Source organism: Rhincodon typus, chromosome 5, assembly GCF_021869965.1.
Source record: "Rhincodon typus isolate 14 chromosome 5, sRhiTyp1.1, whole genome shotgun sequence".
NCBI lineage: Eukaryota > Metazoa > Chordata > Chondrichthyes > Orectolobiformes > Rhincodontidae > Rhincodon > Rhincodon typus.
Window position 1 is genome coordinate 119,484,955 of NC_063336.1, and position 14,354 is coordinate 119,499,308.

Genomic DNA, 14,354 nt, shown 5'->3' on the forward strand with positions numbered 1-14,354 from the left:
ACCGGTGCTATAAGCTGTTTAGAGAATCTGGCAATGTACAGAAGTAAAATGGTTGCAGGTTCTTAAGAGATAGTATTCCTTATTTCAAACATACTCAAAAGGTTACAGGTAAAGGGGTCATATCCAATAAATAAAAAAAAGTCCAAGGTGATTAAAAAAAACAGGCTGCAGATATTAAGAGTTCATTCAATCAAACATGCTTTTTTTTCCCTGTTAGTCGCTACCTTTTTCTCCCTCAATTTCTCAAGTCAGCCCTCCCTCTGCAGTGATCTGTCTGCACCTCCCCTCCGCCCAAACAGACAGGGGAAGCAATGGCTCCCTTTGTTTTTCAGCAGAGTGCCCATGGCCCAGGATTTCATCCAATGCTATCCAACTCAGCTTGGGAAGCCCCAGCAACAAAGCTCTCAAGACAAGAAGTAGGCAGAATGCAAATTAAATCTTAATCCAATAAACCTTCAAGCTGCCTGATTTTGCCTGCATTAGTTTCACTAACTGTGATATATTTGCCAATTTTCACCTCCCTTCCTGGGACTCTAACCTTCACAACCATAAAGGTCGAGCAAAGTTGCAGTTGAAATGGTCATGGATAAATTTCCCTCTGCCTTTCGATGGAATAAGTGTGAACACTTCTGAGCAGAAGTTGAGAACCAAAAAGATGGTGAAGCCAGGGTACTGAACTGACAATGTGATCCTTCATCTCAGGCACTGTACATTTAAGCAGAAAACTCCTCAATACTGCTACTCCACAGCCTTTTGTTTCTTCCTAAATCCCAGAAACACAAGGCTGAGATTTAGTGCAGGGATGAGTGACTCTAGGTGTGACTAAGTTCCTGATTCGCCTGAACCCCAGGCTGTGAGGACATTAGGGTCTGTAATGATGAGAAGTGGTTTCTTCTCTGGTGGGCTGTCAAAACAGGGAAAATGGGTTCAGAGGCTAAGTCAGGAGGGTAGCTTCCAGCACCCATCCCTGCTCCAAAATACACCCCATTTGAGGCATGATGGCAGGCCACACACCAGCCAGCAGGCAACTGCCCTGCTTTCCCAGTCAGGGAACTAGCCATTTTTTCTCACCTGCTGGGAAGACAAGTAACCAAGCCAGTGGTTTGTTGAAACCCTTCAGTGGGTGTTTAACAATTTACAGTCATACATAGAGTTATACAGCATGGAAACAGACCCTTCGATCCAACCAGTCCATGCTGAGCAGAATCCCAAACTAAACTAGTCCCATGTTCCTGCTCCTGGTCCAAATCCCTCCAAACCTTTCCTGCAGGTTTGTCAACATTTGCAAGCAGGTCCCCACAGTGGGCTGCAATTAGAATTCTTCTAACTGATTGATTTCACCCTATCAATTTGGTCAAAAGCGGGTCCAGTAATTAAAAGGTGAGATAAGCTGTACCTGACTGACAATTCTTTTTTGCTGAATCCACAGAATGACTAATTCTTCTCCAGAAATTTCTCCTGGGTCTTCCTGCCTGTCCTACCTCACTCTCACATGACACTTCCCCACTGTTTGGCATTCACCTTTCATTTCACAGAAGCAAGCAATAACGGTCACCACAGGGGCATTTCCCTCAGCATGAGACATTACTCTGTTGCTCTTCCACTGATGGTGGGTATATCCTGCCCTGACCACCAGATAGACCCATCCTATGGTGTTCACCTTGCTGAAGACCGATGGTTTAGGAGAGGGTCAAAGGTCACCAAGTTAGAATTCCCAAACTGGTGCTAAATCGAGAAGGTTGCTCATGGACCTACTTGCCTAGCACTGAAGCGCCATGACGATGTGAAGGGAGTGAGTATTTCTGGGGTTAACCTTCCCAACATTTGTCCTGCCCATCAACTCCAGGATTCCAGGGAAAAATGGTGCCCACAGGGTTCTCACCATAGGCTTCATTTTTTTTTTTGCCTTCAATGCACAAGAGCTTCCATAAACAGCAATAGATTAAGGTACCACTTACATATTCAGAACTGTAGGGCAACAACCAACAATATCATCATTGCAATCATATCCAGGATTATACTAGTTTCTTTATCTTTACCAAAATGTGTTCATTCTAATTGTTTAAAGAGGTGGCAGCTACAACTGGCTTATCACATAGTGTGGGACGAATGCAAAAATAATACTGTGTCATTGGTCATTGTGAGCAATGTTCTATGCACAAGATAGGATTCTCATGATCAACCTGTACCTGGATAATTTCAGTCATATCACAACGTCAGTCTTTATGAAAAAAAGATGAAATCATGCAAATATTGGTTTAAGTCCTTGAGTACATCATATTTATTTTAATCCACAATAAGGTAAACTTCCCTTGTTTTCAGTTACAACAGTACCTGGGAGTAAATATTTTGAAATCCTTTTTGGAGTAACATCAACATCAATTTAATTAGGATACAAAGTCCAACAAATTTACAAAGCAACATTATTGTTCTTAGAAATGAACATAGCAGACAACCTGCTGCATTACAGGACTAACATCTTCCTTCAGGTCACAATTTCAAAGTAAATGTAGCTGTTTTATACTGGAGAGGTGTGAATGAATTTGACGGCTCAGTAAAATAAGAAAAAAAAATCAATTATTCAAGCATTAACCCTCTAATGAACCAATTTGAAGGCCTGGCAGTGCTAACAACATTTGTTCTTCATATTCTATAACTTTCGATAATGCCTGTTTGGAATAACAATCTCTTCAACAGATCTCAGAATATGTCTCTTCAATACTGAGCATCAGATTATGGAGGATACAAAGTGATGCAGCAAGCAGACAAAGACTGACGGGATACTGTTAAATCCAATGATATTCAGTGAAAGTCAGGGACAAACCCCTTTAACACAGAGATATAGTGAGACGGGATGAAAGGAAGGGAAAGGGTTAGAGCAGGCAAAGGTATCCCAGTATTCTTCATTGTGGTACTACCCCATGTGAATGAGAGAACAGTTGTGAGCCTGAAGCTAGTGAGGAGAAAGAGGAGGAGGAAGTTACTCTTCGCTCAGGCCTGGACCTAGAACAGAAAAAGTCAGAATTAATATAGGCTTCATTTTTGCATGCCGCATTATCTTAATAAAATAGAGTGTTCCAAAACTTGCAAAAATTCTGTGTGCACGCAATCTAACCTGTGCAGCACTAAGGGAAGTGATTTCCAGATGATGTTAAACTGAGGCCCCTGTCCTCAGATCTTTTCAGGTGGATACATCAGGTCCCATTGGCAGTTTGCAGAGAAGAGCAGAGAAGTTATCTTCTCTGTCCTTTTTAATAGTTACTTCTCTAAAAGATTACTCCATAGAATCCCTACAGTGTGGAAACAGGCCATTTGGCCCAACAAGTCCACACTGATCCTCTGAAGGACATCCCACCCAGTCCAATCCCCGCAACCCTATATTTCCTATGTCTAAAGCACATAACCTACACATCATGGGCAATTTAGCATGGCCAGTCCACCTAGCCTGCATATCATTAGACTGTGGAGGAAACTGGAGCACCCAGAGGAAACCGGAGTACCCAGAGGAAACCCACACAGACACAGGGAGAATGTGCAAACTCCACATAGCCACCCAAGGCTGGAATTGAACCTGGGCCCCTGGTGCTGTGAGGCAGCAGTGCTAACCACTGAGCCACAGTGCTTATGGGATCTGGTTGTGTGCAAAATAGCTGCTGTACTTCCTACATTAGAAAAGCGACACACTTCCATTGCTCTAAAGCACTTTGGATTGTGAAACTTGTCCTGTAAATGCAAGTTGCTTTGTTCTTTCTATTCAAGATTATTGAAAATGCTGTCTTATTTTACTGAGGCAGTGTTCTCCTTCAAAGGGACCAGTTTGGCCCATTAAAATGGTCATGTCTTCAGAAAACACATGAATTACAGGATTTGTGGAATCCATTAAGAAGAAGGATTATAGGAATGGACAAACAAGTGGGTCCCTGAGCACGAGTAAGGAGCGGTCACAGTGTGCAGGCAAGTTCAGCTGAGTGAGACAAAGGCCGAGTGAGTGAAACTCGGAATTTATTTCAAAGTAGGAAATTGGTACAAAGGTGTTTTAACAACTGAGCTCTGAAGAAAAGTCATATCTGACTCAATGTTAACTCTGTTTTTGTTAACTCTGTTAGTGGCCTAACGACTCGAACAGTACCAATAGTGAAAACAGAGACTAGATCAATAGATAATGAGGGCGTTTACAAAAGGCAGTACATCAATCAGATGTGACTTTAATCTTTAAGTAGAATGGGAAAGTTAAAGTTAAGTTGGCTGAAGTAGCCATGAGGAAGAATTCATAGAGTGAGTTTGGGAGAGTTTCCTGGAACAGTATATTGTACATCCAACCAGGGATCAGGCAATTCTGGATCTGGTGATGCATAATGGGGAAAGTTTAATGAATAATCTGAGAGTAAAGACCCACTAGAAAACAAAGATGTGCACATTAGGGTGGATTGGCCATGCTAAATTGCTCATTGTGTCCAGGGATATGAAGACCAGGTGGATTAACCATAGGGAATGCAGAGTTACAGGGATAGGGTGGCAGGGGTTGGGTGGGTCTGACTGGAATGCTCTCCACAGGGTCGGTAAGGAGTCAACGTGCTGGAAGGTATGCTGCCATACTGTAGGGACTGTATGATTTTATGAAACCGGTGACAAAAAGTTGTCAGAATTTAGCATTGAATTTAAGTGAGAGAAACTTGGATCAGAATCAACTGCTGTAAATTTAAATAAGAATGATTACAAAGGAATGAGGGCAGAGCTAGTTGGAGTGGCCTGGGAGGAGTTTAGTAGAAAATACAGTAGAGGAACAATGGCAGACATTTCAGTAAATAGTTCCTGGCTCACAGCAAAGACATATTCCAGAGAGCAAGAACAATTTGAAGAAGGGGATAAACCCGGATTTAGCTTTCATTAATAGAGGAATTGAGGTCAAGAGCCGTGAAGTTATGCTCCAGCTATACAAAAGCCTCGTTTGGCCACATCTGGATTATTGTGCCCAGTTCTGGTCGCCTCATTACAGGAAAGATGTGGAAGCGTTGGAAAAGGAGCAGAGGAGATTTACCAGGATGTTGCCTGGAATGGAGGGAAGGTCTTACGAGGAAAGGTTGAGAGAGCTAGGGCTCTTCTCTTTAGAACAATGAAGGATGAGAGGTGACTTGATAGAGGTGTACAGAATGATCAGAGGTATAGATAGAGTGGATAGCCAGAGACTTTTTCCGAGGGTGGAGGTAGCTTTTATGAGGGGACATAGTTTTAAAGTGAAAGGAGGTAGATATCGGGGGGATGTCAGAGGTAGGTTCTTTACTCAGAGAGTGGTAGGGGTGTGGAATGCATTGCCGGAGAGGGTACTGAAGTCGGCCTCATTAGGGGCATTTAAGTGGCTATTAGATAGGCATATGGATGATAGTATAAAGTAGCGGTGGAGGTTAGATAGTCCTTAGGCTTCGGGTAAAAGTTCGGCACAACATCGTGGGCCGAAGGGCCTGTACTGTGCTGTACTGTTCTATGTTCTTTCTATGTAACCACCATGGTTAAGTAGGGAAGTTAAGGATAGCTTCAGATAGCAAGAAAAACCTACAATGTGGACAAGTTTAGTGGTAAACCAGGGGATTGAAAATTTAAATAAAAAGGTAACTAAATAATAATGAAGGGAGAAAATAAATTTTAAGGTTAAACTTGCAAGTAAGAAGGAGAGCAAGAGCTTCTTTAAATTTATAGAAAGGAAGAGTGAATCTAAAGTGAACATTGAGCCTTTACAGAACAAGGCCGAGAGGATGTTTCCCCTCATGGGAGAGTCCAGGACCAGAGGGCACCGTCTCAGAATTAAGGGGCACCAATTTAAGACTGAGATGAGGAGGAATTTCTTCTCTGAGGGTTGAGTGTCTTTGGAACTCCTTGTCCCAGAGAGCTGTGGGGGCAGAGCCCTTGTGTATATTCAAGGCTGAGACAGATAGATTCTTGATCAGTTGGGGAATTGAGGGTTGCGGGAAAGGGGAGGAAAGTGAATGTCGAATTAGCCATGACCCTATCAAATGGTGCAATAGGCTCGAGGGGCCAAATGGCCTACTCCTGTTCATACTTCTTATGGTCTTATCAATCTTCACAGTAGAAGGCACTAATGGAATCCCACAATTACTAAATGTTCAGGGGGAATAAGGGGGACAGGGAACAAATACAATAAGTGTCATGAGAGAACAAGTACTAGGGTCAAAGTTGGGCTAAGGACTGATAATTTCCTGGACTGGATTGCATATTGGATGTAATCTTCCAAGAATCCTTAGATTTTGGGAAAGTCCCAAAGGATTGAAAAGTTGGAATGGAACACTTATTTAAAAAGGGAAGGGGACAAAGAAAGGTAAAATAGCTTTAGGCTGTATTATTGGAAAATGTTAGACTCTATCATAAAGGGTGTAATAGCAGAGTATTTAGAAAAGTATAATCAAGTAGAGTCAGCATAAGATGCCGTGTATCACTAATCTTATCCACATTGTAGGTTTTTTTCTCTTGCTATCTGAAACTTCCCCAGTTAGCAATAGTTGGTTTATCCCCTTTCTCAAATTGTCCTTCCTCTCTGGAAAATGTCTTTGCTGTGAGCCAGAAACTATCTACTGAAATGTCTGCCATTGTTCCTTTGCTGTATTTTCTGATAGGCCTTTCGTATTAGGCTGGTATTTTAGCATGGATAGAGGATGGACTAACTAGTAGAAGTCAAAGAGCTGAGATAAGGGGAGCATTTCAAGATGACAACCTGTAACTAATGATGTGTCACAGGGATCAGTGCTGAGACCACAATTATTTACTCTATACATAAATTTTGATAACTTGGATAAGGGAAATGAATGTACTGTAGCCAAAACAGTGGAGAGCTGGAGGAACACAGCAGGTCAGGCAGCATCAGAGGAGCAGAAAAGTCGACGTTTCGGGTCAGGACCCTTTATCAGGACTGGGGAGCTGGAACGGAGCTGGGAAATAAATAGACGGAGGAGAGTTGGGGCTGGGGAGAGGAGATGGGATGGTGATAGGTGGAAGCAGGTAGTGGGTAATAGGGATTGGTCAGTGAGAAGGGTGGGGCGGATAGGAAGAAAAGGAGATGGACAGGTTGTGTCAGGTCAAGGATGCAGGGATGAGAGGGAGGGTTGAACATGGGATGAGGCCAGGGGAATGGGCAGATTTTGAAACTGGTGAATTCTATGTTCAGGCCATGGGGCTGCAGGCTCCCGAAGCAGAATATGAGGTGTTGCTCTTCCAGTTTGCATGTGGCACCACTGTGACACTGGAGGAGGCCCAGGATGGACATGTCACTAAGGGAGTGGGAAGGGAAGTTAAAATGGTTGGCAACCGGAAGGTGTTATTGACTATAGCATACAGAGCGCAGATGCTCCACAAATTGGTCCCACCGATGTAGAGGAGGCCACATCAGGAGCAACAGATTCGGTAGACCAGGTTGGAGGATGTACAGATGAACCCGTGTCAGATTTGGAAAGTTTGTCTTGGGCCTTGGATGGAAGTGAGAGGAGAGGTTTAGGGGCAGGATATTGGAAATCAGAAACAACAATTAGAAATTCCTGGAAAAACTCAGCAGGCGTGGCAGCATTTGTGAAGAGAAAGCAGGGCTAATGTTTCAGATCCAGTGACTCTTCTTCAGAACCATTGTTAACTGGATTTGAAACATTAACTTTGCTTTCTCTCCACAGATGTTGCCAGACCTGTTGAGATTTTCTAGCAATTTCTGTTTAAGATTCTCCGGCTTGACAGCGTAAATATGGAGATATTGTTTCCCTTTTTGGAGCGTCTAGGCATAATCTCAGTGTAAGGGGTTACCCAGATAGGACAAAGATTCACTACCCTCTCAGTGATGAAGAGGAATTTCTTCTCTCAGAGGGTAACGAATCTGTGGAATACTTTACCTCAGAGGGCTCTAGAGGGAAGGTCATCAAGTATATTCAAGGTTCATAAAGTGAGATCTTTGATCGATAAAGATTCTAGGGTTATGGGGATAAGGCAGGAAAGTGAAAAATATCAGACAGTCATAGACCCATTGAATGGCAGAGCAGCCTTGATGGGCTGAATGGTCTATTTCTGCTCTTATGTATTCTGGTTTTATGGTCATCAGATTGGATAAATCTTATACTGTGTGTGAAAAGCTCTAACAAAGGAAGTTAAAACAGCAGCAGAAAATTTGTATTTTTTCAAACTGGGGGGCAGGGAGGTAGGGAGACAGGAAGGAAAGAACTGTGATTGCTGGAAATCAGAAACAAAAACTGAGATTGCTGAAAGATCAGAACTAATATGTTTCCGGAAACAGACGGATACAATGAGAAGGTAGACAGTTGATGCTGAAATCAAGTAATCCAAATGTTCTTTACAAGATCCTTGTTCATTTTATTTTCTCATAACTTGTGAAAATATTCCTGGATTACCATTGTTTTTGACAAAAATAACAAAGTTGCACTGCCAGTTCAGACAAGAATGACAAATATATTTTAAGAAATGATAATTGTGGCTAAATTACACTGCCTTATGGGTGTGCATGCAAAACCTTTTTTCTCAGAGCTTAATGAATTTTAGCCTGCAGTTGCTGAGATTTGAGAAGTTCTCACCATGATCGGGATTTCCTAACTCTTGTGCTGGCTGACCGATCTGGGATAACGGAGCTGCTGTGATGTAGCTGTCCTGCAGTTGCTCCTTGTAGTGACCGTGACTGTGGAATGTCCAGCTCAAACACTGTGGGTGTTGCCATGTCTAATTCCAAGAAAAGAATGTTTTCAGCCTAAACCAGACAGGAAACAGATTCGAAAGTTACTCCAATTCTGCATCACTTCTGAGAATAGCAGCAGTTCCAACATATCCCCATGGCACTGCTGACAGGCAAAAGCTAAAATACCTGGAAACTAGACGGGGTTCTGATACACTGGGGCCCCACACAGCTACAAGGTTTCTAGGAAGGCCTTGTTGGAGTAGAACAACCATTTATCTTTTATAAAGTCATTGACATGAAGGTGGAGGCACTGTCAATGACGAGGTGGCATGTAGTTGGAAGGATTTTGCACTAGGAAGCCTCAGTATTGAACCTAGACCCCATGAAATCTCATGTCTTCAGCTTAAACATGGGCAAGGAACCTCCTACTGCTAACTACCTACAGCCTTCTTTAGCTGATGAATCAGCAATAAGGGAAGCACTGCAGATAGTAAAGGCACTGAATGTTCTCGCCGAAAGTCGCTCAGCAGCACCATTCCTAACTGAGCCGGCACAATCTGAAAGGGCAATCTCTATCATAATGGGCCTGCAGCAGGAGGTGAGGGAGCTAACAACGAGAGAATGCTGGATCTCATTCTTACCAGTCTCACTATTGCCGATACATCTGTACATAACCATATGGGTAGGAGTTAACATCGTATAATTCTTAAGATGAAGCTCCATCTACACACAGAGGCTTCCATTGAGACAGATGTCACTCTCATTGTGCTAATTGGGATACACTTTAAACAGATCATGCAACACAAAATTGGTAGTCCATGAGGCACTGGGGGCCATCAGCAGCAGTAGTATTGTATTCAACCATAATCTGTGACCTCATGGCTTAGCTTTTCCCCACTCTCCCATTACCATGACCATTAAAGTGGGAGATCAACCCTGAACTGATGATCAGAACAAAGATAGCAGGAGGGTATACCTGGAGCAGTGACCTCGCTGCCTGGTGAAGTGATGATACAGGACTACCTACATGCCAAACAGCAGAAACAGATATACAAGCAATCCCACACAGTTAATGGGTAGATTAAAGTCCTATCACATCCAGGAGTGAATGTGGTGGGTCATTAGAACATAAAGGAGGAGGCTCCTGACAAACTTTGTCATCCCCAGTGCTGAGGGAGCCCAGTATACCTCAGTACATTTGACAAAGCTGAAAGATTCACATCTTCTTCAACTGGAAATGCTGAAAGGATGATCCAGCTCAACTTGCTCCTATGGCCCCAGCACAACTGATGACAATCCTTAGCCAATTTACTTTTCCCCACATGATAGCTAGAACCTGAAGACATTAGATATATGGGCCCTAACAAAAACCAGGCTGTTGTTTTGAAGAACGGGCTCCAGAATTAGCCATGACCTGGTGAAGCTTGGTGTTGGGTTACAGTGTTGTGGGCAGAGGGACAGGCAGGAAGGCAGTTCACTGGTCCCTGTCCACACAGTTTGCTGAGATGATCCTTTTTCTGATCAAAACATTGCTTCTCGAATTTCCTTCTCCAGATATGTTCGCTAGTTTGCAGGGGGTATGGTGCACCTGGAAAAATTAATTGTTTACTTTTAGACACAGCATGGCTTTTACAACAGAGCAATAATCGCTCCTTCTCTTCTGGGGTGGTGAGGAGAGGGTGCCCATGGCTTCTCAGCCAAGCATCGCCATTCCTAAGCCGTTCAGTTACCTGTGAGCCAATCATATAGTTGTTGGCAGGCAGAATGAGTGTCATTGATAACTACAGACAAATCAGCCATTTGTAGCCAGCCAACTCTTTTCGTCCACACTCCCCTGGCTCCAGATTATCTGTAAATAACCTCCCCACTGCTTGAACAAACAGTGTGTAAATGGTACTTACAAGGAGTGAGTGAGTGTCAGGTAACTTGCTTTTAAAAAGAACATTAATCTTTCAACAATTCTTAGATTTTCAAATAGACATTTTCCTATTTCAATCTACAATCAAAAGTACAGAAAAATTGCAAGATACAGCCCTTACGGTTCTGAATAAGGGTCATTCGATCCGAAACATTAACTCTGATTTCGCTCCACAGTTGATGCCAGACCTGTTGAGGTTTTGCAGCAATTTCTGTTTTTGTTTCAGCCTTTACAGTATTTGTTATTTTTTGGACTTGTACCATTAGCCATGTATGCAACAATTGTTGTTGTACTTGGATCCTATTAAAACTGGGCATGGGCTCACACTTTAAAATTACGTTAAATTCCTGGCAGTACCGTATGTGCAAGTGAGCCCAGCTCAATCTCATTTTCCCCATTGTTGGAAAAGTGTACCTTAACAGAAGTGTTCCAATAACACTCAGAAAGCTTGACACCATCTAGGACAAAGCAGCCCTCTTGATTGGCACCACATCCACAAACATTTACTTCCTTCACCAGTGACACTCAGCAGATGCTCAGAAATTCACCAAAGATTCTGAGACAGCAGTTACCAAACCCACAATCACTTGCACTTGGAAGGACAAGGGCAGCAAATATTTGGGAACAACATCCCCTGAATGTTCCCCTTGAAGCCACTCATCATCCTGACTTGGATCACTGTTCCTTCAAAGTCACTGGGTCAAAACCCTGGAATTCTCTCCCTAAGGGCATTGTAGGTCAACCAATTGACTGCAACAGTTCAAGGAGGCAGATCACCACCACCTTCTCAAGGCCAACTAGGGATGGGCAATAAAGGATGGGCCCAGCTAGTAATGCTTATGTCCCACAAATGATTAAAATATTTCCAATAATTAACAGAAATGCGGCATATATTTCCAGGTGGTTAGGGAAAGGGAAATGAAAGAAATGTTAAGACTTTAAAAATATTAGCGCTTAAGACATTATGAACATGGTATATCTAGTAATGAAAAGTAAACATTGGCAACTATTTTCATGTTTGCATTTCTTTTTCATTGTAGATTTCTGACATTTCCTTCCAATGTTTTAGTAATATCACACCTTTAGAAGTAGCTTCCATCTCAATTTGAGCATAAATTAAAACAGAATGATCTATCATTGTGTTGGAGAAGATAATGAAAAATAAGATTGGATCAAGTTGACTCTGCTTTAAAATATATAAACTGGTGAGCAGCATGTTACCATTACAAGGCTGCGAAATCATCCAATACACTTCTGACAACAATATCATCAGAACCCGGAATACACTGAACAGTTTCAAATTTGCCGTATTTAACTATTAGAATAATGTAACAACTTGGCATGACAATTTGTGAGCTCATTCTGGAAATAAACATTACAATATTTCTGACACAGAACAATTCTGATCAGTTTAAAACTAAGCCAACTGAGCACAATCAGGTATTAGTGACAAACCAAAAACCAGGTTTACTTATTTCCTGCCCATAACTTGCACCATTATTTTCAGATTGTAGTGATACAGTTATTGCAATTATTGCTGAGATAGTGTCATTCCTGCCTCTGAGTTAAAGATTAAGGTTTAACTCTCTCTCCAGACTTTATACATAAAACTGAAGATTGATACTTTAGTGTATTATTGAGGGAATATTACATAGTCAAAGATGCTATCATTTGAATGAGTAGATAAACGCTCTTGCCCTTTCAAATGTGACAGTAAAGATCCCATGGTGTTATTTCAATGAAAAGTAGGGAACAATTGTTATGACCTACCAACATTAATCTCTCATTCAACTTCAACAAAATGGATTATCTGACATTAAAAAAAATTATGGATGCTGAAAGTCTGAAACAGAAACAGAAATTGCTGGAAAAACTCAGCAGGTCTGGCAGCATCCGTAGAGAGAAAGCAGAGTTAACATTTCTGGTCCTGTGACTCTTCCTCAGAACTGCTTTCTCTGCACAGATGTTGCCAAACCTGCTGAGTTTTTCCAGCAATTTCTGGTTTTGTTGATAATAAATACAAGACATTCTCTTTTACTTGTGAAACTTGTTTGTACATGGGCAGAATCCTGGTTTGACCACAGAATGTAGTAACTTAAAAAGATCATATGTCATATCCATCAGATTAACAGAGCAGAAATCAGACCTCACATCTTTTATCTCCCGAAACGAAAGCAAACTTTTTGAACTGTTATACTCATATCATACAACAGAGGGGGCTATTACATTAATAAATACAGCTTGGAAATTTACATTGCAAGTGTGAACTGAATATACTTTCTAATTTAGGAGAGTGCAGAACTTTAAACAGTGGGAAGGCATTTTAGAAATCTGGATGCAAAGGCCAATACGCCTAGCTCATTATCTGTTTGATATTCCATGCATTAAACTTCTCATCTTTAGTTCTGACAAAATCCCTCCTTTTCAAATTTTGACAGAGCAGTTGCATTTTCAGTATTTTATGTGATCATTTTACATTTGCAAATAATGCAGTTGTTGCTGCTTAACACCATCATAAAAAAGTCAAATAATTCTAGAGATGACAACCATTTTCAAAAGCTGAAAGGTTTACACACAATTTATGTCCTTGAACCAAACACCACTGACAGCTAGAGGCTGGCTTGCCAAAAGATGTTGTTCTTCTCCTGTGAGTAGGCACTTGCTTGCACTAAACCTCTCCCCCTGGTACCAATACCTTAACCAGCTGGTAAATGCATGAATCCGCAGTACTCTGGTACAGCGGTACACTGTTACTGGACACTTGAATAATTAATTGTTTGCAGATGCCCATACAGAACAGAATTTTTTGCCACAAGCCAAAATTTTAACTCAGCAAGTCACTGTTCAATTTTGTTTTAAATCTCATACAACATCTTTGTGTTAATTACGTGACAGATTGTTAATCATGATACGATAATGGTTAGAAAAATAGAACAAAGCATTGTAAATTGTGGAGATACAGCAATGTGAATGTTTTCATTTCATTATGAGGTAGGAAGAAGACAGCAATTTAATTTGCTAAAGTGAAAATCTAGACTTGTATTTTAGATGACAGAATCCAGGTTTGGTTTCAGATTACTGGGTTGTGGTAATAAGATTGCAGTGAATTGCATTGCACTGACTGAAATTCCCAGATTTCACTGAGATTGTTCTCAAAGGTCACCATGACTCAAGGGCTATTCCAAAATACACCAAGTTCATAAAAACAATACAAATGCAAGATTCTGCAGATGATAGAAATCTGAAATAAAAGCATAAAATGCTGGAACACAAAAAAAAGAGCTTGCTGGAGAAAATCAGCAGGTCTGGCGCCATTTGCAGAAAGAGAAACTTGAGTCAAATGAGAGATAGTAGGAACTGCAGATGCTGGAGAATCCGAGACAACAAGGTGCAGGGCTGGATGAACACAGCAGGCCAAGCAGCATCATAGGAGCAGAGAGGCTGACGTTTCGGGCCTAGACCCTTCATCAGAAAAGGGGGAGGGGAAGGGGGTTTTGAAATAAATAGGGAGAGAGTGGGAGGCGGATAGAAGAGGGATAGAGGAGAGGATAGGTGGAGAGGAAACAAACAGGTCGAAGAGGCGGGGATGGGGCCAGGAAAGGTGAGTGTAGGTAGGGAGTTAGGAAGGGGATAGGTCAGTCCAGGGAGGACGGACAGGTCAAGGGGGCGGGATGAGGTTGGTCGGTAGGAGATGGAGGTGCGGCTTGAGGTGGGAGGAGGGGATAGGTGGGAGGAAGAACAGGTTAGGGAGGCAGGGACGAG

The 14,354-nt window shown here is 42.0% G+C and overlaps 1 protein-coding gene across 2 annotated transcripts in view; it reads right to left on the bottom strand.

Moving 5' to 3' along the window:
- Positions 1-2,253: 2,253 nt before the first annotated feature.
- LOC109936154 (kinesin-like protein KIF3C) overlaps positions 2,254-14,354 on the bottom strand; it is a 185,309-nt gene continuing 173,208 nt past the window's right edge. For both annotated transcript variants that reach the window (XM_048597486.1, XM_048597485.1), the window contains exons 8-9: positions 8,577-8,746; positions 2,254-3,003 (exon numbers count right to left, since the gene is read on the bottom strand). In XM_048597486.1, the coding sequence (XP_048453443.1) occupies positions 2,904-3,003; positions 8,577-8,746 (270 nt within the window). In that variant the 3' untranslated portion in view covers positions 2,254-2,903. The remainder of the gene's footprint in view (positions 3,004-8,576; positions 8,747-14,354) is intronic.